Source organism: Gopherus evgoodei, chromosome 4, assembly GCF_007399415.2.
Source record: "Gopherus evgoodei ecotype Sinaloan lineage chromosome 4, rGopEvg1_v1.p, whole genome shotgun sequence".
Taxonomy (NCBI): domain Eukaryota; kingdom Metazoa; phylum Chordata; order Testudines; family Testudinidae; genus Gopherus; species Gopherus evgoodei.
Window position 1 is genome coordinate 121719770 of NC_044325.1, and position 23828 is coordinate 121743597.

General features: G+C 45.0%; 1 protein-coding gene across 1 annotated transcript in view; it reads left to right on the forward strand.

The window, feature by feature from the left end:
* LOC115650594 (NACHT, LRR and PYD domains-containing protein 3-like) overlaps nt 1–23828 on the forward strand; it is a 103458-nt gene that overhangs the window by 49208 nt on the left and 30422 nt on the right. Inside the window, exons 7-8 of the mRNA XM_030560781.1 lie at nt 4180–4350; nt 10576–10746. Coding sequence (XP_030416641.1) covers nt 4180–4350; nt 10576–10746 — 342 coding nt within the window. The remainder of the gene's footprint in view (nt 1–4179; nt 4351–10575; nt 10747–23828) is intronic.

Genomic DNA, 23828 nt, shown 5'->3' on the forward strand with positions numbered 1-23828 from the left:
GGACCCACCTCATTAATTTTGGTTATGTGCACCAATATAGAGGTGATTTGTCACACATCACCTCCGAATTGGTGCACATAACAAGATTCATTCCACACATGAGGGGGAAAAATAGAGGGAACACTGGTGGTGACAATAGTTGTTTGTAGGTGTTCTAAGTGCTCTTACTGTCCTTCATCAGTCTCCAAGAATTAAGGATCAGAGTCATAAGTGGAGGCTTAGATTTCCTCTAGTGTTTCTGGAATTCCTCTTTTGTGAATTGGCAGAATTCTGAGAAGGAGGGGGTCATGTTATCCCTGATGGCCACAGAGCTGAAGTGGTAATAACAAAAACATTTTATAGCTAGGGGGTAGGAGTCTTCTTGTCTGCATATGTTCATAAAAATTGCAGGCATAAAAACTGTTCTCAAATCAGTCCAGTCTACAAGCTTACATTGTTCTATTATTACAGAATTTTGCTTCAACCAAAGGAAAAAAGTATAGGAAAATACATACAATCTATCACCTGGGTCTAAGTATTTCCCAAACTTTCAAAAAACAGTGCTATTTTGAGTACATACTTGCATTATCAGTAATATTTAGAAGATTTCTGCCACTTATGGTGAAAATTATACGTTTTTTATGAGCTGTGGCCAATTTTGTGATTTTTCAATTTTTTTTCAGATTGGATAACCAATAATGTTTAATCATTAGAGAAAAAACACATCACTTTCCACATCTATGTCCACTTGGTGATGATTGCCAGATATGTGCCTAACATGGTAGCAATTAAGAGTCCTGTGGCACCTTATAGACTAACAGATGTATTGGAGCATAAGCTTTCGTGGGTGACTATCCACTTCGTCAGACGCAGTGGGTGTTCACCCACAAAAGTTTATGCTCCAATACATCTGTTAGTCTATAAGGTGCCACAGGACTCTTAGTCTGGATCTGTAAAAAGCAACAAACACAGCTACCCCTCTGATACTTGATACCATGGTAGCAATGAATTTTTTCTATCTGATGGGTTACCCCTTAGAGCCCCAAATGGGTCTGGGCTGGTAATCTAGTAAAAATAAACAGTTTTCAGTCCTGCTTCAAGTGTAAATCTACATGTAAACTTAATCATGGAGCTGCCGATGCTTTTGCATCCATTCCTGTCTCCGACTGAGTTGATGCTTGCTTTTTGACTGTGTATGCATCTGCTGGGAAATAATCTAATCTAAGTTATTGGGGTCACATGGTCTTGATGTATCCCCATCTCTTAACAGTACATCATAATATGACACGCTAGCAAGCCATCCTACTACAGAAATCCAGATGAAAACAATGAATGTAATTTTGCCCTTGAAATGTATGGCAAATTTCTAAAGTACTGGAAATGGCACTTGACATTTAAAAAACATCTGAGCCAGTTCAACTCTTCCCCGCCCCCACACTCACACACATTAGAGTTCCCTCACTTCTAGGGAACCCATTTTGAATTTTTGTTTTCCCTTCCAACAACTCTTCAAACGTTTGTTTGGGTCTGGTCTGGTCAGTAGTTAGATCTTTTTGAATTCTTCCAACACACTTTAGCAAATCACAATATGGTATCATGGTGAGAAGCCTCATCAGTAGCTCAGGCCCTAATGTTCAATACCTGATTGGTAGGTGCCTCTTGCTTAAGAGTCTATGAGGGGAAAAAAAGAGGTCATGCTGGTTAAAAAATATGAGGGCACTTCTGAAACTGAGAAACACAAGGGACTAAGCTCAGCTCTATGCAAGAGAAAGGATGGTCGTGTAATTAAATCAAAACTTAGTCTCTCTGTGCAATCATGGGCAAGTCATTTAGTCTCTTATGGGTCTCAATTCTCCATTTGAAAAATGACAATAATAATATTTCTTTTCCCTACCTTTTGCTTTTCTAATCTATTTAAATTGTAGGATCCTCATGGCAGGGACTGTCTGTGTGTACTGTTGCTCTTTCTTCTAGCACCAGTGTCTTGTTCTGACTCCAGCATTACCCTCAGCAAAGTGGTGGCAGATGTCCTGCACCTTGCAGATCAGAGGAGAAATCGATGACAGGGAGTCTGGGTAAACTCTAAGTGAAACTTGTCATATTTACATTTATTCACCTGTTTTGGAATGATATGGTGAAACAGCAGAGGCTCCTCTTCCAGAGATCTGAGCCCAACACCAAATTCCCAAGGAGAAAATCTGCCTCCAGAATGGACTCTAATCAGCACCCAGGGCAAATGGATAACCTCTACTACAGTTGGCACAGCTGCCTCCTTCCCAAAGCTTCCTCCTCACACCACTCCTCATTTGGGGGGTGTCTCTCCTTTTTTTAAATCCCAGTTGGGGTCTTTCTTTTCCTTCATGTGTCTTCTCCTCACTTTGGTGTCTTTTTCTCCTCAATTTCTCACTTGTTTTCCCGCCTTTCTTACCTTTAAGTCTTGTGGAGCTGTTCTCTGTTGCTTCATCAAGAACACCCTCTCCCCACCTCCCCTGACTAGGGCTTTTCTCCATAGTTTCCCACATATACCTATGAGTTGTTTTCTTTCGCTGTTCAACTCAAACGTAGAGTCTCTCATCGCATTGGGGTGCCTCTCTTCCTGCCTCCAAAATATCTCTGGGCCTCTACCAATCCTGATTGAACCTGCCCCCATCCCAGGAAGTGGGAGATTCTCTCCCTTATACAAATTCAGGGATCTTTTTCTCTCTGGAACTTTGGGATTCCCCTCCTCATTCAGTGGCGTGACCATATGTCACGGAGTGTGGGGGAGTCTGGGCCCTGAAATCCCCACTTCCTGCGATTCACCATGACTCTCAGCCAGCCAGTAACACAGAAGGTTTATTAGATAACAGGAACACAGTCCCAAGCAGGGCTTGTAGGTAGAACCAGGACCCCTCAGTCAGGTTCCTCTGGGGGCAAGGATCTTAGACCTCAGACTTGGGGTTCCCTGCCTCTTCCCAGCCAGCCCAAAACTGAAACTAAAAACCTCTCCAGCAGACTCTCTTCCTTTGTCCAGCTTCCCGGGCAAAGGTGTTGACTCTCCCCATCCCCGTTCCTGGCTCAGGTTACAGGCTCAGGTCCTGTCCCTCACTTAAAGTCATCCCCTACTCTCCTATCCCCCATGCAGATAGTCCTTACTGCGTCACATCATATTTTCAAGGAAACTGTAGTGATGGAGAGGAGGCCGAGCTGGTGACAGTTCTGGTGGGTAGTATGTTTCTACATGTGCACAAGATTTGGCTGCTGTCACGGGTGTAGAGGGTTCCCTGTGAGCCCTGAAGGGAGAGAGGAGTGGCAGTATGTGACAGTCATGCTGGGGGCTGGTCATTAAGATGCACATGGTCATGGCCAGGCTGCTGCCATAGTTCCACACTCCACTGGCTGGAAGTTCCCAAGAAGTCCAGATTCTGCAGGGGGGATGCAGAATCCAGTAAAAAAAAAAATCTGTTGTAATAACCCCACCAGTGTTTCTGGAACAGGCCCTGGTCCCTCTGGTTGTGGAACTGTTCTCCTCTTTGTCATCCAATCCCCCCAGCATTTGATCCCTGGTCTCAGCGGAAGGTGGGTGTGATGCTGCCAGTGCTGGACCTCGCAGTTGCCTCCCCATCCCAGGTCTGAGGCTCAGAGCTGGGGGCAGAGACAGGAGACGTCTATGTCCTGCAGGGGAGCAGATGAGCTTGCGCCAGGGATGCGGAGGGGCAGGATCTCCCAGCTCCTGCTGCTCTGAGCTTGGCCCAGGTGTATGGAGAGGGGCCTCCTATGATTGGGTCGCACCATTCCAGGGCTGATCAATGCCAAGTCCATTCTGATCGGCTGAGAGGTAGGTAGGTGGGACTTAGGATGCCCAGACAGCTGCCCTTTAAATTCTGGTTGGTCAGTGGAAAGGTTGAGGAGCGATGCTTAGAGATGAAGTCTTACGTCAGTGGCAAAGGTTTAAGGATTGGGGTGTCTGGGCCATTCACAGTGCTGATTGGTCAAGAGTGACGTGTAAGGGTTGGGAATTAGGCAGGAAATTCTACCTCACACTGGTTCCTCATTGCAATAGGGTGGGGATTGGGACAGGCAGTGGAGCAGGGCTTCTACTTCATTCTTCAGGTGGATTGGTCTGGGAGAGAGGCTGGTGGGCGGGGCTGCCTGTCAGATTACTTGTGATGAGCCGCCTTCACACTGTGATCCCCTTCTCTGTGTTTCTCTCTCCTGCAGCTTGGGGAGTTGTGGTCTCACAGCTGCTGGCTTCAGGGATCTTGCCGCTGTTCTCAGCACCAGCCAAAGCCTGAAAGAGCTGGACCTGGGTGCTAATAATCCAGGAGATGCCGGAGTGCAGCTGCTGTGCGAAGGACTGAAACAACTGAACTGCAAACTACAGAGTCTGCGGTAAGTAACATTTGGCCTCCTCTGTGTATTTACAGGTGTCTTCTGTGCAAAGTGCTTTACACAGTGAGAGATGATGGAGAGGAGGAGAGGATTTATTTTTCTCTCTGTTCCACTCTGATGTTTTTCGGGGACTGAGAGTCACCTCATTACCCCCTTCCTACAGCTAGAGGGAGTCTTACTAGTAGTAGCTGGGTGTAGCTACATGCACTTCTTAGCACAAGCACTGGCAAAGCAGCTACAGTCGTGCAGTGAGTCTTCTCCCAGTGAAGTTCCACACTGCCCCTGCCCATCTTTCCACGAGCCCTTTGATAACTCAGAATCATTGGGCTCAACACAGGGGTATCTGGGTGAAATGTAATGGCCTGTGATATGAAGGAAGGGAGACTAGATGAGTTAATGATCTCTTCTGGCCTTAAACTCTGTGAAACTGATTCTGTCATCCGCCAAGCCGCTCACTGGAGTTAATTGGAAAAATTCTTAGTTTTGGTTCAAAAATGGATGAAATATTAAGCAAAATATTCCAAAGAGAATTGTTTCCATTTTTCAGCAATATCTGCACACCACCCCCAGAGCAGAGTTGGTCTCTGCTCAGGCTGGCCCCAAACAACCCAACCCTCAGAGTTACAAAAACACAGTCAACGAGAAATACAATGTTATAGCATTAGAGCTTCAACCACACGTCAACTTAAAAAAATGGTTTGGTGCATTGGGAATTCTTGTGCGAAAACATAAAATACTACACCGGGGCAGTGCTGACTAAGCCCTGATTATATGCATGAACACAGACGCCCCACAATGCATAATGACTGCCTGCTGACAGCATCCACAGTGATTTCCACACTCCTGAGATGTGCTTAAGAGAACACGGAACAGGGTAATTAGTTAACAAATTAACACCTGGATGAACCCTACCCTCTGCATTCCCCCACCCCAACTAAATCCTCTTTTCCATGATACTCCATCACCCTCTGATTGCTTCCGTCCTTTCAGCTCCAAGGGACTGCACTATAGCAGGTGGGGAAGAACTTTGGTGAGCATTCTTGGAGCTGCATGGAGAACCCCGAAGGATATGCTTTCTTTTGGCCCACAGCACCCTCCTTGCTAGCTTCTAAAGGAAATTACAGTGAAATTTCAGCCTAAATGGTTCATCCATAGGCTAGTGAAACACACTGTTTTCCCCAAGTAATTCTGGTGAACTTTTCAGTGAGAAGCTCTATCACCCCCATGCTTTGGGGCAGGAACTTGAAATTTGGCAGGGAGAGCATTTGTGCCAGGAATATGCCTATTTCTGTTCCTATGAAAATCTGCCCCGATTTTCAAAGTTATAAGCCTTTGAAAAATCTCAGTGCTGATGCTTAGTAGAGACTTATTTCAGCTACAGTCTCTAAAGGTCTCTGCTTCACCGAGCATGCTCCACCCTGGGGCTCCATAGGGCTTATTTGGCCCTGCCTGGGACTGGTGTTGAAATCAGGATTGGATCGGGGGATCCTGAGTTCCATCTTGAGGGGTGGGATATGTGGTGGGAGAGATTCCCACCCCAGTCAGGAAGGGGTTAATGATCTCCTCTGGGCACATTCAGCCCCAACCTGGCACGCTGCTGAGACCAATTACACCTGGAGAGGGGTGGCTCCTTAAAAGGGAGGATCTAAGTCCAGTACAGGTTAGCATTCAGAGAAAAGCAGAACTAGTGATCCCCTGCTCCACAGCGCAAGGGCTGCTCACCAGGGAAGCTGCAGAAGAAATTCTGTTGTCTGAACCCTCTGGAGAATCAGAGGAACCATCTTTACTCTGCTTTGCTTTTCATTAGAGCCCAGACACTCAGACTGGATCTCTCAGTCACTTAGGGTGTGAGGAACCAAACCCCATTCACAGAGACTATTTACCTGTTACCTTGCAAGGAACAGCGAGGTGAGCCCAGACTGTTGTGTGGGCTGCCGGATTATTTTCATCGCTTTTTTCTGCCTTGGCTTGTGGCCATGCCTTAAAGGAGGAGAAGCTGCCTCCCAAAGACTGACCACCAGAAGACTGCACCCTGCACTACAAACCAGCGCTATAGCGACACCTACAGCTAGAAAGGAACCTTAGGGACGAGAGAGGTGCCCACATGCACCCCACAGGGGTGCCCTAGAGGTACGACCTGTAACAGAGTTGGAACAGGAATCGCCAGTTTGCTCAGAAACTTCACATATTCTGCCCAGACAAGGACTTAGCCAAATAGTTCAATCTACTTCTCCTCTCTAGACATGATCACTGTGATTCACTGCACCTAAAACTCAGTCTAACACTGCATATGTTCCAGCAAATAGAAGAGGACTCTCTACCTCTTCTGTGTTTTATGCCACTGTGACCACATCAGATCAGTGCTCCAATCCCTACATTGGCTTCCAGTGAGTTTCTGCTGCCAGCCTAATGCCATGGTTTTAATCCTCCATGAAACTCCAGAACCAAGCCCAGGACTAGAGATGATGCCTAATCAGTACGAGAAGACAGAGAAGCAGCCTCAGTAGCAGATACTGATGGACACTGATGTCATCAGACTGTCTGCTGCAAATTGTCACTCTTGACATTCTCTTCCTTGTGCTTACTGGCTGTTTGTTGCAACCCTGTATTTTCCCCTACCTCACAGTCTGTGCACCTAAGCCTCTTTCCATGCTCCCCTCATTCATTCCCCCCTCCCTTCCTATTTCCTTCCATTTAGCTAATCTCCACCTAGCAACTCCCACTCAAAGAATTAATCGAAACCCAAATGCAAAGACTCACTCACCTTCCCCTCACAGCAAAATAACAAACAAAAGATCACCATTGCACTGTTCATTCTGTTTGTATGTTCTGCCCCTGTCCCCTCCCTTTTGTCTGTCTTGTCTAATTACATCATAAACTCTTCAGGGGAGGGACTAGCTACTACTCTGTACAGCTCCTAGCACAATGGGGCCCTGTTGTTGGATGAGTCCCAGTGAAATCACTGCTGCGGCGCCTCCTGCTGGCCTGTCTGGGAATTAGCTTATCCAGCTCTGGTCCACCCTCTGCTGGCCAGTGTCTTCTTTGCTGCCACCTTTTTCTTCCTTTTCTTCACCACTGTACTTCAGGTCCCACGTCCCTCCCAGCCCACAGTGCCCCTTCTCCTGGGTACTGCCCTGCAGCAGTGCCCCCACACTGGGGATCCTCCCCTCCTTGGGGAATCCCAATCCCCTAAGCCCACCTTGCCTCAGTGTTCATCAAGCCCCTTCCCTCAGGGGCAAACTGCAGTCTGAAGTGTCCACTCATCATCGGCAAGGGGGTTTGGACCTGATGCCTTTTCATGGCCTGGCTGCACTGCTGCAGCCTCAGTACCACCATAGGACCTTTTAGCAAGGCCTTAGGCCTGGGGACTCACCTGGCCACAGCTCCCCAGGACTGCTTTGTTTGGTATACCCTCCTCCAGCCAGCAGCCAGGTCCTTCCCACTCCCTCAGTGGAGTGAGACTCCCTCTGCCTAGCTTCCAGTCCTTTTATCAGGGCCAGCTTTACTCTAACTGGATGTGGCCCAACTTGTGGCTGCCTACCTAATCGGCCTCCCTCAGCTACTTTTCACTACTAATCCCTCAGAGCAGGGTGACTGCTCTGCTACACCCGGCATTGCTGGAATTACTACACTATGTTATTACATCCTTCCTGTGCCAATGTTGGCACATGGCATAAACCAGTGTCTTCCATTATCCTCTGTGATTTACTGTTGCTTCCATTTGCTCTCAGGTATTCTGCCCTCCTTCCTAGGCTTCTTCTCGAGGTTTCTCTTGGGCACCCCTGTTTTCACACAGAATTCGATTTCCATTTGATGTCTTCATGTGGGAGTCTTAGTTGGCATCTGTAGTACATGCCCCAATTATGGTCAGTGTGCCCTCAGATTGTGCTGGAAATGAGCTGCTGGTTGGTGATTTCTCACATCTTTTTGTTGATGATGACATCTTTCCAACCAATGCCAAGAATCTTTTGTAGGCACTTATTTTCAAAGGCGTCTAGCTTTCTGAGTAAAGTATCATAGCTCTCTAGCTCTAGCAGCCTTATGTTAACACTGTGATTACGTTTGAATTGAAGATTCTCAGTTTTGTTCTGGTGCCAAATATTTTTGGTTTCCATACATTGCTGAGTTTAGTAAATGCCTTTCCTATATTTGACATCACTTCCTTCTCGAAGTATCTGTTAGTCAATATGGTGCTGCCGAGATAAGAAGCTAGAACAATTTGTCTGATATTTTTGCGTTCTAATGTGCAGTTACTGCTTGACCTCTGCATTTCAAGGATGTATGCTTTAGTATAATTAACTCTGAGCCCTGCTTGGCCTGCTATTTTCCCCAAGTTGTCTGAATTTGTATCTTTCCGGGGCTGTTGCTCAGTAGCACAATATCATTAGCTAAGTTTTGGTCATCTTGGCATTTGCAGTCTACCTATGCTAGACTGGTGTTTGTGTTACTAATACACTTCTTCATTGCTGCATCTTGTGCCTGGGTCTGTCAGTCCCAAGCTTGGATAAAGTGGAGAGAGTTGAGTGCAGAGCTAAACATGTAGTCTTGTAAGAACACCTCACCAGTTATAGAAACAGAACCAGGCTACCATTCCGATAACAATGAACACAGCTGCTCCTTTGTGCTTCAGGAAGGCTCCTGATGAAAGCCAGTCTCTGGAAGTCAGCCCTGAAAAGTTTGATGCTAACAGCAAGAAAACACTTCAGGGCTGATTCATGAGAGTTATGGACAACTATAGACTTGAAAGCCTGGGTATTGGTGGGCACAGATTGAGAGATGTGAATAAGAAGTGCTTTAGGCAAGAAAAGAAACATTGATTTACTCAGGGCATAGTTACCACAACCACTCAGAGGGAGCAGTTCTCATTATGACAGATTCTGCAGAAAAATCACTTATCAGCTGGGAACCTACTAACCGGTGCATCATCAACGCCAGCCTCCAAACCAGATTCCTGAAGATGTCAGTTATACAGTGCTGTGCTCCAACGGAGGAACATAGTGATGCAGATAAAGATGAGTTCTACTGTAATACAAATAATAATAAAAACAAAGATCTAACCCCAGTAACATGAAGGACCAAATTTTGATCTGTGAACTGCTGAGATTGCTGGGCTCCTCTGGGACACTGCAGTTCACAAAGCCCAGGACCAACGATGTGAGAGCTGGGAACAAAGCACTCTCGGCCTCATCAGAGCCATCTCTGATCTGTGTCCAGACCTAAATCTCAGCTGGATATTGCAATGGACAGGTGAATTTGGATTCAGTTGTTCAGTAGTTTCCTAATCAGGCTGCTCAGAAATGGGAGAGCAGATGATGATGTCCTGTGCTGCTGTGGGTCAGTGCTGCTCCTAGGCTGTTTGTGGAGCTCCAGTGCTAACTGTACCAGCATAGCTTGTAGCTTTATGATTCAGCATATCTCAGTGTTAATCATAAAGAAAGACCACGGGCTCGGTTCTCTGGTGAGGCTCAGCCAGGTTCATTGTCAACATTATCAGAGCCCAGGCTCAGAGGTTACAGGTACACTGACACATGTATGCCCATGACAAGGTACCAGCTTAATCAACATAATGTTGTCCCCTAGGGCCAAAACAAAGCTACCCCTCTTATGACTTCTCCTTTTATACATTGATACAAACGAGTTACATATTACACTGCAGATGTGTTAGTTATCATCCTTGTACCTGATAGCTCGAACAAAACATTCTCATCCATTATCCTGCTATTCTCTCCTTATCTCAGATGGGGTCTTTGGGTTCCTGTACCAGCCTCACAGGTCAGGAATGGACTTACCGGGTTGTCTGATACCAAGTGTTACTATTTTGACATGGCCTACTTTTGTCCACAGCCTTACTTTGGTTCATACTTTTAGCCATGCCTAGGCCTCCAGCAAGACCTGTCTTTCACCAGTCAAGAAGATCAGGGATCAGAGTCCTAAGTGGAGGATCACATTTTCTCCAGCGACTCCTGTTTTGTGACCAGTCAGAATTCTGAGAAGGAGCCTGACATTTTATCCCTGATGGGGCTTAGGCAGGAAGTTCCACTCCACTCTGGTTCCTCATTACAGTAGGATGGGGGTTGGGAGAGATGGAGGAGCAGAAATTCTACGTCATTCTTCATGTGGATTGGTCAGGGAGAGGGGCTGGTGAGCGGGGCCACCTGTCAGAACAGCTGTGACAAGCCCCGTTCACACTGTGATCCCCCTTCTCTATGTTTCTCTCTCCTGCAGGTTGTGGAGTTGTGGTCTCACAGAGACTAGCTGCAGGGATCTTGCCGCTGTTCTCAGAACCAGCCAGAGCCTGACAGAGCTGGACCTGAGTGATAATAAACTAGGAGTTTCTGGAGTGCGGCTGCTGTGTGAGGGACTGAAACACCCGAACTGCAAAGTGCAGAGACTGGAGTAAGTAACATTTGGCCTCCTCTGTGTATTCACAGGTGTTCACTATTTAAAGTGCTTTACACAGTGAGAGAAGGTGAAAAGGAGAAGATTTTTTTCCTCTCTGCCTCACTCTGATGTTTCTCAGGGACTGAGAGTCACCTCGTTACCCCCCTGCCTACAGGTAGAGGGAATCTTACTAGTAGTAGCTGGGTGTCAGTTCCATGACATCACTAGCCTTTCTCTCAGTCAAGCACTCTCCTCTGGGCTTATGCCAGCCCCAGCTTTGCCTTGTAGGAAGATAAGAGGGGCATCATAATCACTGAGTCCTTGATTCATTCTCCTGTGATATCCAGCCCCTGACGCAGCACTTGTGAACACTTATACGAAAACAAAAGTAAGTTTATTTAAGAAAGAATAAATATTTATCCAAGAAAGAGAGAAGGTGATAGAAACAACTGGTTACAATGCAGAAAAAAACTCTTAACATGTGATCCAGGGTCTACACTTGTCAGTAGTTACCTTTCCTATCTAATGAACCAGGTTTTCCCCAGAAATCTCAGTCAGTTGTAGAACTAGCTGGTGATCCCCTGCCTGCTGTGATGTTCCTTTTCACCGGCAAGTGGTTTTGATCTTTCACCATTGTCTTTGACATTTTTCCATTGAATGTTCTGGGATGTGGCAAGGGTAGACAACATAGAGTTTTGTAGATATGTTACATGTTATACTTGATGAATAAATATCCTATAAGAAGTGTTTGGTGTATTGAGTTTGTCAGTCCTGAGATGACAGCTGGTTGCAAAGAACAGGGGCCCCTTTGCCAAGGCCGCTCTGTGTCACACCAACCCAATTTTCTTTTCTCCTATTTTTTATCTTTTCTTTTATTAAACCATCTCCATCTCGTGTGGTCCCTGGTGTTGTTCCTGGTAACGGCTTTAGCAAAGAAGTTATCTTGCATTTTGCTCTGAATTCTAGCTGTTGAGAACACTCTGCTGCAATGCCCAAGATTCTGAACCTGGGCATCTCCAGTGAGATTTCCCTGTGGAGCACAGTTGAGACTGTTTGCTACAGGCGGTTGGGCTTGGCAGCAATAGCACAACTCCATAACAACTCTGCACAGCCATACACAAACATGCTTACAGGAGTGCACAAGGGATCCCATCACATTTGGTGTTTAACCTGCTCAGAGGTAATGCAATCATATATTTTCCACCACCACAGCCCTCTGCATGATTTTAGCACAAGCACTGGAAAAGCAGCTGCAGTCATACAATGAGTCTTCTCCCAGTGCAGTTCCATATTGCCCCTGCCCGTCCTTCCACAAGTGTTTTGATAACTCAGAATCACCGGGCTCAACACAGGGAACTTTAGGGGAAACATAATGGCCTGTGATGTGCAGGAAGGCAGATTAGATGAGCTAATGGTCTCTTGAGACCTTAAGCTCTATGAAGCTGATTCTGTCACCTGCCAAGCCACTCACTTGAGTTAGTTGGAAAAAAATATTATTTTGATTAAAAAATGGATGAAATATTAAGCAAAATATTCCAAAGGGAATTCTGTCCATTTTTTTAGCGATATCTGCCATTTGTATTCCTGCTGCATGCCAGCCTCAGAACAGCCTGGGGAGACTCATTGGTCTTGGCTCGGCCTGGCTCCAAACACCCACCCCTCAGATTTACAAAGTCACAACGAATGAAAAATACAATGTTATATAGCATTAGAACTTCAAACATCTGTCAACTTAAAAAAATTGTTTGGTGCATTGGGAATTCTTGTGCAAAAACATAAAATGTTACACCATGGCACTGTTGACTAACCCCTGATTTGTATGCATGAACACAGGTTCCATGGTTCTCCATCACCCTCTGATAGTTCCCATCCTTCCATCCCCAAGGGACTCCACTATAGCAGGTGGGGAAGAGCTTTGGTGAGCATTCTCTGGGCTACATGGAGGATCCCAAGGATATTCTTCCTTTGGGCTCAGAGCGCTCTCATTCAAAGGAAAACACAAGATAGAGAGAAACTGAGTTTAGCTACTAAACAAACAAAACAACTGAAAAAATAACAAAATTTAAACAAACAAGAAAATTCTGTAAAAGCAGCAAAGAGTCCTGTGGCAACTTATAGACTAACGGACGTTTTGTAGCATGAGCTTTCGTGAGTGAATTCACCCACGAAAGCTCATGCTCCAAAACGTCTGTTAGCCTATAAGGTGCCACAGGACTCTTTGCTGCTTTTACAGATCCAGACTAACACGGCTACCCCGTCTGATACTTGACACCATGCAAGGAAATTCTGTTTAAGAAGCTAACAAACATGACTGAAGAAATTAATTAAAAACAAAAAAATGCAGCTCCTCATCACTGTAAGCACCGACACCCAAAGCTACTGGTGCTCTTCATGATCCACTCAGTCTAACAGTAGTCACTGAGGTCTAGCCACTTGCTTGGCAACACTGCCGGTTCAATATTAAAAGTATTTAAGAGACCAAATAATCCAGTTTAGCTTAGTTTATTAATAAAAGAAGAAGCAGTGCAATATGAAAAGGAGGCATACATACACTCCTTCTGGGAAGCAATTAATGTTGCAGCTTATTCACCTTACACAGAAATTGTGCCTTAAAAATATACACCCAAGATAGCACAGCATGGTTATCTACAAGTTAGAAAGCACTGAATATGTCACCCAGGGCTAGAATTCTGCAGTCAGCTTTTTACATTTTCTTGTATTATGGTGTATCTTTCTCTTTCTTTTGAATATTACATTACAAGAGCTATGAAGGCTCTGTCCAATCTGTAATAGGATGTACAATGGATGCATCATGCCTTTGAAAGGTTTTATATTTGCTAATGCGAAAAGCTGTGTTTTGCTTTGTAGAGTGCATATATTTTAAGTGAAGCTGGAAGTGCTACTTGCTGTTATTGTGCCCTGAGACTTCAATCAGTAGACCTTGTTTTCTGTTGCTTATAACTTTGCTAACCTGAACCATTTTGACCTACATTTTCCGTGCTGCTTCAAGCTGGATATTTTTGTGAAATTTTAGCCTCAATCATTCATCCATAGGCTGGGGAAACACACTTTTCCCCCAAGTAATTTTGGTGAACTTTTCAGTGAAAAGCTCTATCAATCCCATGATTTGGAGCAGGAACTTGAAATTTGGCAGGCGGGGAGCATTCGTACCAGGGATGTGCCTATTTCTGTTCCTATGAAAATCTGCCCCAATTTTCAAAGTTATAAGAATTTGAAAAATCTCAGTGTTGATGTTGCATAGAGACTTATTTCAGCTTTGCAGCTACAGTTTCCAAAGTTCCCTTCTTCACTGAGCTTGCTCCACCCTGGGGCTCCAGAGGGCTGAGCTAGCCCTGACTGGGACTGGTGGGGAAATCAGGAAATCAGGATTAGGTCAGGGGATCCTAACTTCCATCTTTAAGGGTGTGGTATGTGGTGGGGGAGATTCCCACCCCAGTCAGGAAGGGGTTAAAGAACTCCTCTGGGCACAGCCCCAACCTGGCACAACTGTGACACCAATTGCACATGGAGAGGGGTGGCTCCTTAAAATGGAGGATAGAAGGCCAGTGCAGGTTGGCATTCAGAGGGAAGCAGAACTAGTGATCCCCTGCTCCACAGGGAAGCTACAGAAGAGATTTTGCTGCCGGAGCCCTCTGGAGAAGCAGAGAAACTATCTTTACTCTGCTTTGCTTTTCACTGGAGCCCAGGTGCTCAGCTTAGATCTCTTAGACACTCAGGGTGTTGGGAACCCAGCCCCCTTCTCAGAGACTATTTGCCTGTTACATTTCGAGGAACAGCGGGGTGAGCCCAGACTATTTTGTGGGTTACAGGATTATTTTGTTTGCTTTTTTTCTGCCTTGGAGTGTGGCTATGCCTTAAAGGGGGAGAAGGCTCTTCCCAAAGTCTAACAGCCAGGAGACCGCACCTTGCACTCCAAACCAGCTCTATAGCAACACCTCCATCCAGGAAGGGACCTTAGGGATGAGAGAGGCACCCACCTTCACCCCACAGGGGTGCCCTAGAGATATGACCTGTGACAGAAAGTTTAAATAAGAATCACCAGTTTGCTCTGAAACTTCACACATTCTGCCCAGACAAGGTCTTAGCCACATAGTTCAATCTACTTCTCCTCTCCAGCCTGGATCACTGTAATTCATTGCACTTAACACTCAGTCTAACATTGCATACGTTCCAGAATATAGAAGAGGATTCTCCACCTCTTCTGTGGTTTATGCCACTATGACCACATCAGGTCAGTGCTCCAGTCCCCCTGTTGGACATATACATGTATAAAAAACACAGAAAGAAATACAATCTTTGAAATTAAATCTCACGGTTTCTTGTCATTTTGTATCGAGGGTAGCCATGTTATTCTGTATCCACAAAAACAACAAGGAGTCCAGTGGCACGGGACTCCTTGTTATCTTTCTCAGTTTGTGTAACCCTAGAATGGGGAGAGTTAGTCTGTGGAGTTATCAAGTGCCAGGTAGCGCTTATCAGTCCTGCAGCTTCTTCAACAGATTTAGCAACTTTGGAGTCCCACACAGTGACCTCAGTCTTATATACCCTGATTTCAGGGCTTGCTGGCAAGGGCTACTCTCTGATTTTCTATTGGACACTTGGCCCATCAGTGCACAGAGAGAATGACAAGTGTGGCTCTCCAGTAGGTGGTGCTGATGTACAACAAATCTCTCAGAAGCTTTTCTTAGTCAGAGGAATTTCATATTTCATTCATTTCAAAGAAGCCTTCTGAAATGCTAGTTTCAAAGCAAGTGTCCATTGTATATAATGACAGGAGGTCAGAGACTCTACAGGCATTCCTCACTTCCTGTTATCAGAGGAAAAGCCCATGCGGGTAGAAGCTGTCAGCCTGTTTTCTGACTGAAGAATCTATAAATATGGATTCAGGGAATGATCCTTCATCTCTGACTGTTTGGACTCTTACAGGGAAGTGTACCAGATGCAAAGCTGAGATCACCAGAGACAGTCTGGGTACCTTGAAAATACTTTTAGGAAACTGGCAGTTTATTACATCATGGCCAGAATCTGGAATTACAAACTGTGACTCACCTGTTAATATGTTTTACTCGCTTTAACCTTTCAATTGCTCTCATTTCCTTTTCTTAGCCAATAAACCTTTATTTATTTTACTATAAAATTGACTGCCAGTTTTGTATTTGATGTAAAGTCCAGGGTATGAGTTGATCTGGGGTAAGTGACTGGTCTCTTGGGGCCAGAAGCAACCTGATGAGGTGTGATTTTTGGTGTAAGTGACCCTTTGTCACAAAGTTCAGTTTGTCTGGGTGGCAAGATAGACTCTCCAGTCTAAGTGGACTGTCTGTGACTCCCTGGTAGGACTGGTATAGCGATCCGGGAGTTCACATTTGTAACTGGCTTGTTGAAACCTAATTACAGAACATACCACCAGTTTGGAGTTTCTGCCTTTTCTCTGCAGTTTGCCCTGAGGTAGGCACTCACAGTTGTGAGCTATTCTGGACAGTGTGACACAGTCTGTGGAAATTCCTTTTAAAGTTGTGGCCCAGCTGAGACAAATGATTTGTAGAGAATTGGTTTGCAGTGAGCAATTTGTCCCGCCTCTAGGTGCAGAAATAACAGCTACATGCTGTACTAGCTTTTCAGCAAGGGAAAGATGGAGCGGGGTTGAGACTTGCTTTGCAATCCAGAGTTCTGAGGGAAAGGGATTTTTAGTTCCTAAAACTCATGTGAATCTGAAGCAGGAAAGGATTTCTGTTCTTTGTTGAATGGTTCTGACAATCAGCAAATAGGAATAGAGGAAACCACGGCTGCGAACTGTGAGCCAGTGGATCTAGTAAATTCTGGTTGAGAAGGAAGCCATTGCATAGGTTGGGTGAGAAAGGGAAACCATCTCGGTGGTCATCGGAGTGTGATTTAGCTTTTTTAGAGTTGGAAAATCCCCTTGTGACTGCTCCTGTCTTGGCCTAGCCATGTTTCAAAACCACTTTCATATTGGTCACAGATGTTACTGCTTATAGACTGGGGGCTCGAATGACATAACGACGATCTGATAATGTATTGGGGAATAGATGTATTTATTGAAACTGACGCTGAAAGAGTTGTCACAGTCATGAATTCGCTATTAGAACAGAGTGGGCAAAGTCTGACCCAACCAGCAGACTCCACAAAAACAACAGACACTCTTCAGGAGCCCTCTGAAAGAAACCCCTCCCAACTGGTTGAAGGGAAATTGTGCAGGAAGAAGAAAGCTCCAGAAGATATAGTCAGAAGTGAATTGGTTTGTCTGGCAATGTGAAAATGTCCTGACATAAAGTCAATAGCTAAACTTGTACATATATTTTTTAAAAACGAGTTAAATTGTTTCTTTTTTTTAATGTCAGGCAGATAAGTCATCAGGCTGTCAACATCTTAAACTCCACTGGGAGCATACACTGGGCGCACTGTTATTCAGCACCCTGCCATTGTGCTCTTTAATAAAATAAAGGGTTCCTCCTCTTCCTTCAGTTGATCTTTAACCTGAAAGGGCCAAATGTTTAGCAAATATTATGTCCCTTCTTCTTGTTGTTTCTTCAGGTAAAGAAAAAAAAATCTGCAGAAACTAATTATCTCTCATGCCCATAATTTGCCCCTCCTGAAAATCTGTCTCTGAAAGTAAAATGTTCTGGAAGTGGTTTGTTTGTTTTTTCTTTGATTTTTGCCAGTTCTGACATTATTCCTTTGACATTCAAGAGGTTATTTTAAAGGGCAAAACCATTGATGATGATAATTTAGTTTTTTTGAAGATTTAAAAAGTGTGTGTGTGTCTGTGCGTGTGACATACCATTGTACAATGGAAAGCTAATGACCAGCTGTGTCAACCCTGCCCTGCAACACTGGTTGTCTTACGATGCCTTGCTGAAGTAGCTTTCACCTGGACTGCTCACAATCAGCCTTCCAGCATGCAAGCCACACCCTGAGTCTGTGTGTGTAACTCCAGCCTGACAGCCACACTCGGGTTACCCTCTGGCTCTCACCAGCTTTGGTTATGTTTCAGGGTGACCCCAACACACCCTCAGGCCCAGATTTCTCCCACAAAATGCGTGGTCTGTACTGCCTGGCCCTCTCATGGACAGTACAAATCAATCTTTTCTTTAATAGAAATTATATGCCATTTTACTATTTCAAACTGTCCTTCAAACTCTTCAATTTAAACACACTAGGTTAAATAAATCAGTAAAACAAGTTTTTGAACCTCAAGGAGCGAGATTTTAAGTGAGTACAAGTAATGATGCATAAAGGTAAACAGTGGTTATGAGAAAAATAAAGATAACATGTTTACTAATGCCAACCTAACAAGCTATGTTAGATTCAAAGCTCAGTTTTCTTACCACATACTTCAGATGATTACAGACCAAACTCTTAGGTCAAGACCCCTCCCGCAGTCCAACACTGCTTCCTTTGTCTGTCAGGTGCAATGGGCAGAGAGAGAGACAGAAGGATATCCTGGTGTGTCTGCCCATTCTTTTTATAGTCCTGTCCCCCCTTTGAGAAGCATTTCCAGGGATTCAAGAGACAAAATATCTATGTGGAAGGATGTCCCCTGCTGCCTTTCCCTCCCCAGTTTCACCCTCCTTTATCTCCCCTTCCTGCTTGATGATTGTTTCCTACCTGAATGCAAACTGTGCAGAGCACACATTCCTTTGTTTGAGGCTGACCTGTTAGCCAACCTCAGTTTGGAACATGTGTTAGTAACATCATACAGTGGAATCTTATACTTCACACATGATGTTGCCACACTCATTTTACCAGGACAATAATGACCAGCAAATCATGAGTTCTCAAATGATACCTCACAAGACACAATTTAGACAAAGATTATTAGAATAGTGTATAAACCAGAGGTGGGCAAACTATGGACTGTGGGCCACATCCGGCCCATGGGACCATCCTGCCCAGCCCTTGAGCTCCCAGCTGGAGAGGCTAGCCCTCAACCTCTCCCCTGCTGTCCTCTCTCCTCTGCAGCCTCAGCTTGCTGTACCACCAGTGCTCTGGGAGGCAGGGCTGTGAGCTCCTGCCGGGCAGTGCAGTGGCATGGCTGACTCCGGCTGGGCGGCGCAGCTGCCAGTTCTGTAAGGGGGCAGGGAGCAGGGAGTTGGATAAGGGGCAGAGGGTCCGGGGGGGCAGTCAGGGGACAGGGAGCAGGGGGTGGTTGGATAGGTGTGGGAGTCCTGGAGGCGCCTGTCAGAGGGCAGGAGTGTGGACAGGGGTTGAGGCAGTCATGGGACAGGGAACAGTGGGGGTTGGTGAGGGGATGGGGTTCCAGGGGGTGGTTAGGGGTGGGATGCCCTGTGAGCGGGCGGTCAATGGACAAGGAATGGGGTTGGATGGGTCAGATTTCTGAGGAGGGCAGTCAGGGGGTGGGAAGTGGGAGGGGACAGATAGGGGGCAGGGGCCAGGCTGTTTGTGGGGGCACAGCCTTCCCTACTTGGCCCTCCATACAGTTTTGGAACCTCAGTGTGGCCCTCAGGCCAAAAAGTTTGCTCACCCCTCGTGTAAACTGTGGACACGGGTAATCCTGTCACAAAGGGGACAGAGAGGAGGGTTTTGTTTTTGTTTAGATTTTTCCCTGTCTTTTCACTAAAGATATCAGTTCAGCTAGTCTTTTATTCTGTTTCATGACCAAGGATTGTCTGCACAGAGGCTGTTGGTATGGCAAATGTCTTTCCCATTTCCAATTATATTGTATTAAAATTGTGTGCCTGGCTACATCTTGATTTCTGTTTGTAAACTTGCACAGCTATTCCTTTTATTATTTTCCCTCCATGCTGCTGCTCTCCTCTTCATTTCAATCCAAACATAAAATACCAAAATATAATATACATCTGTCCCCAAATTACTGTGTTTTCCCAATAATACTTGGACTGAAAGAGGAACAATACAAGGGAAATGCATTCTCCATATATGGGACCTCAACCCTCACTCTCAGGGATAAATTATCATCTGATCATTTTGGTTACATAAGGAGGATTTACATAGAACCCCAGAGGGCCCCTCTGATTCTGTTTCTCTTTTCTCCAGTCTCCTCCATCTCTGAGATCCCCTTATGTGTTCCTCCTTCATATCCTTTGTTTTCTCTATTTTTAATACAGAGCACAGATAACACAGAGTTTTCCCCACTCCAATTAAATCAACTTCAGACTATTTGGTTTACAGTGTTGAAATATTTACTGTTCGTCTGCTTGTTCTGGATGACTTCCAATAATTCCCTTCTGGTTAATATTTAGATTACTCCTCAGGTGTCTGGGTTCTCCTGTTCTGTTTCACTTCCACCATTCCCAGTATGTTCTCTAGGCCTTTCATCTCTAGTGCCTTTTAGCTCTCCTTTTCTTATTCTCCTTTTCTCCGGTTTCACCATTTGCTAGGATTTTTTTCCAGTAGCTTCTTATTAACTTCTACCTCTGTAGTGTCTTTTTTTGTGCATGAGATTAAGATCATACTGTCCCAAGTGACTAGAATGTCATTTTACCTTGTTTAAAGTCTCTCATTATGTAATTCTGATTTAAAAATTAAATCATAGTTTAATTAGGAATTGCCAGTGCGCTCAAAAACGTTACACATTCTGCCCAGACGAGAACCTAGCCATATTATTCAATCCACATTTCCTCTCCAGACTGAATTTCTCTATTTCACTGCACCTAAAGCTGAATGTAAAAATGATGCCTACATTCCAGATAGTACAAAAGGGACTGTCCACCCCTTCCATTATTTATGCTGCTATGACTACATCAAGGCAATACTCCAGTCCCCTCACTGGCATCCAGTCAGTTTCTGCTGCCAGTTTAAGTCTTAATCCTCCATGAAATTCCCAGGAGGAGCCAGACCTGGGCCCAGAGAGACTCCCAGGCAGTAGGAGCAGACAAAGAATCAGCCTCAGCATGGACCAATGGACTAATGAACACTGATGTCATCAGGTTGCCTGCTGCATGGTGTTACTCTTGACATTCTTCTCATGTGCTGATTAGTTTGTTGCAACTCCTCCTTCCTCCTCTCTCACAGTGTCTTCACATCCGCCTCCCTCCACCTGCCCTCCATTCTCCCCTCATTCCTTCCCTCCCTCATCCCCTTTCCCTTCCTCTTTCTTTCCTTTAAGCTAATCCCCGCATAACAAACCGCACCCAAAGAATTAAAAACAATTAATAAAAATTCCACCAAGCAAAATAATAAACAAAATGACAAACAATCATGTCATTTGTTCTGCTTGTGTCTTCTGGCTCTGTCCCCTGCATTTGTCTGTCTTGCCTAATTACACTGTAAACTCCTCAGGACCTACCACAATGGAAGCCTGTTCTTGATTGCTCTGCAGGTACTACTGTTATCCAGAGAAAACAAACCTAGTGGGTCTAACCCGACTGACATAGGAGATGAAATTACAATCAATGAACTGAGATGTCTGTGCTACTCTGAGACCAAGCAGATGAAACATGGGAGCTGGAAGTGAAGCACTCTCAGCTTCAGTAGTGCCATTTCTATTCTCTGTCCAGGCCTAAAATCCAGCTGGATATTGCCAACGGCCAGGTGACGTGGATGCAGTTATTCAGTAGCTTCTTCATTAGGTTGCTCGGAAGTGGGAGATCAGATGATACCGGGTGGTGAACCAGCTGAAACTGGCTGTTATGTTGTACAGAGGCTCCTGTTAAGCAATGCATATCAGTTAGATAGTGAATGTAGCAGAGCTCTGTCACACTCCCTGGCTCTGCATGATCACTGAACAGCACAGGAGGTAGCTTGTAAATCAGGCTGCATCAAGCAATGGATTCTTAAGTACTAGCCAGAGTACTTCATGTTTGGGAGTCCTTCTGGCAGCTTAGAGACTAACAAATTTATTTGGGCATAAGCTTTCATGGGCTAAAACCCACTTCATCAGATGCGTGGAGTGGAAAATACAGTAGGGAAGTATAAATACACGGCACATGAAAAGATGGGAGTTGCCTTACCAAATGGGGTGGTCAGTGCTAATGAGCCAATTCAATTAAGGTGGATGTGGGCTATTCTCAACAGTTGACAAGAATGAAGGAAAAATCACCTTTGTAGTGCTAATGTCTTCAATGTAATCGAGGTGGCCCATTTCAAACAGTTGACAAGAAGGTATGAATAACAGCAGGGGGGGGGAAGTTAGTTTTTGTACTGGTTGGGTTAGGTTCCCCTTGCTGTTACTCACACCTTCTTGTCAACTGTTTTTTCAGATTGAGTGTCCAATAACTTTTAAACATTACATGGTACAGAAAAACTGCACTACTTCTGGCATTTACTTCTACCCTGGTAATGACCACCAGTCATGTGCTAATGTAGTAAAAATAAAATTTTCTAGGTGGTGAGTTAACTGGAGTGCCGCAAATGAGTCCAGGCTGGTAGACTAGTGAGAAAAAAGGGTTTGCAGTCCTGCCTCAGCTATAAATCTGCATGGAAATGTAAGCATGGAGCTGGTACTACTTGTGCATGTGTTCCTGTCTCTCACTGAGTTGATGCTTGCTTTTAGAATGTTTGTGTATGCACCTGCTGGGAAATAATCAAATATATTTGGGGTCATGTGGCTTTGGTGTACGCAGTTCTCTTAACAGTATATCATAATATGACATTATAGCCAGTTATCCCAGTGCAGAATTCCAGATGAAAACCATGAAAGCTCTTGTAATTTTGATTGAACAGAATTTTGCCTTTGAAAGATATGACAGATTTCTAAAATACTGGAAATGGCACATGGCATTTCAAAAATGTCTGGGACAGGCCACTTTGCACCCTACTCCTTGCTCACCTCTGGGAAACTTTATATGAATTTTGTTTGCCCTTCTTACAGCTCTTTATAGTCTTCAGGTGTTTCCTTGGGTCTGGTCTGGTCAGTAGACTGAATTCTTCTAACACACTTTAACAAATCACAATGGGTATCAATATGGTAAGAAGCCTCATCAGTGGCTCAGGCCATAATGTTCAGCCCCTAATTGTTAAGTAGCTCCTCCTTAAAAATGCCCTTCTGAAACAGAGAAACACAAAGGAAGAGAAAGGCTAGTTGTGTAATTAAATCTCTGGATCAAAACTCAGACTCTCAGTGACATTGGGCAAGTCATTCAATCTCTTATAGGTCTCATCTCTCCATTTGAAAAATGCGGATAATAATATTTTCTTTCCCTCACTTTTTGTCTGTCTGGTCTGTTTAGATCATAGGATCCTCAGGGCAAGGACTGTCTGTGTCTATGTTGCTTCTTTTTCTTATAAAACCGGTGTCCTGCTCTGACACCTGAATTACCCTCAGCCAAGTGGTGGCAGATGTTCTGCACCTTGCAGATCAGAGGAGAAATCTGTGACAGGGGGTCTGGATAAACTCTAAGCGAAACTTGTCATATTCACATTTATTCACCCGTTTTGGAATGATATGGTCACACAGCACGTAGGGTGGGCACCTCTTCAAGAGATCTGAGCCCAGCACCAAATTCCCAAGGAGAAACTCAGCCTCAACAATGGACTCTAGTCAGAGCCCAGAGCAAAGAATAAACTCTCCTACTGCTGGAACAGTTACCTCCTTCCCAAAGCTTACCACCAACACCATTCCTCATTTCCTCTTTTTTATCATAGTTGGGGTCCTTCTTTCCCTTCATGTGTCTTTTCCCCATGTCTCTTCCTCCTCAACTTCTCACTTGTCTTCCCTCCTTTCTCACCTTTAAAACTTGTGGAGCTCTTCTCCATTGCTCCATCATGGACACCCTCTTCCCGCCCCACCCCAGCTTCCCCAGTTAGGGTGTATTTCCCTGGTTTCCCGCATACACCCATGGACTTTTTCTCTTCCTGTTCAACCCACAGTTAGAGTCTCTAACCCCATTGGGGGTGCCTCTCTTCCTGCCTCCAAAATATCTCAGGGGCTCTACCAACCCTTAATGAATCTGGGGGTAGAATTTTATCCAGAACCTTATTTTTCAGTGGTCAATGGCAGAAGTTTAAGGATTGTGGTGGCTGGACCATTCTCAATACTGATTGGTCAAGGGTGAGATGCAAGGAGTTGGGCTTAGGCAGGCAGTCCCGCCTAAAACTTGTAACTCATTGGACACAGGTGGGGGTTGGTCCAGGGCTGG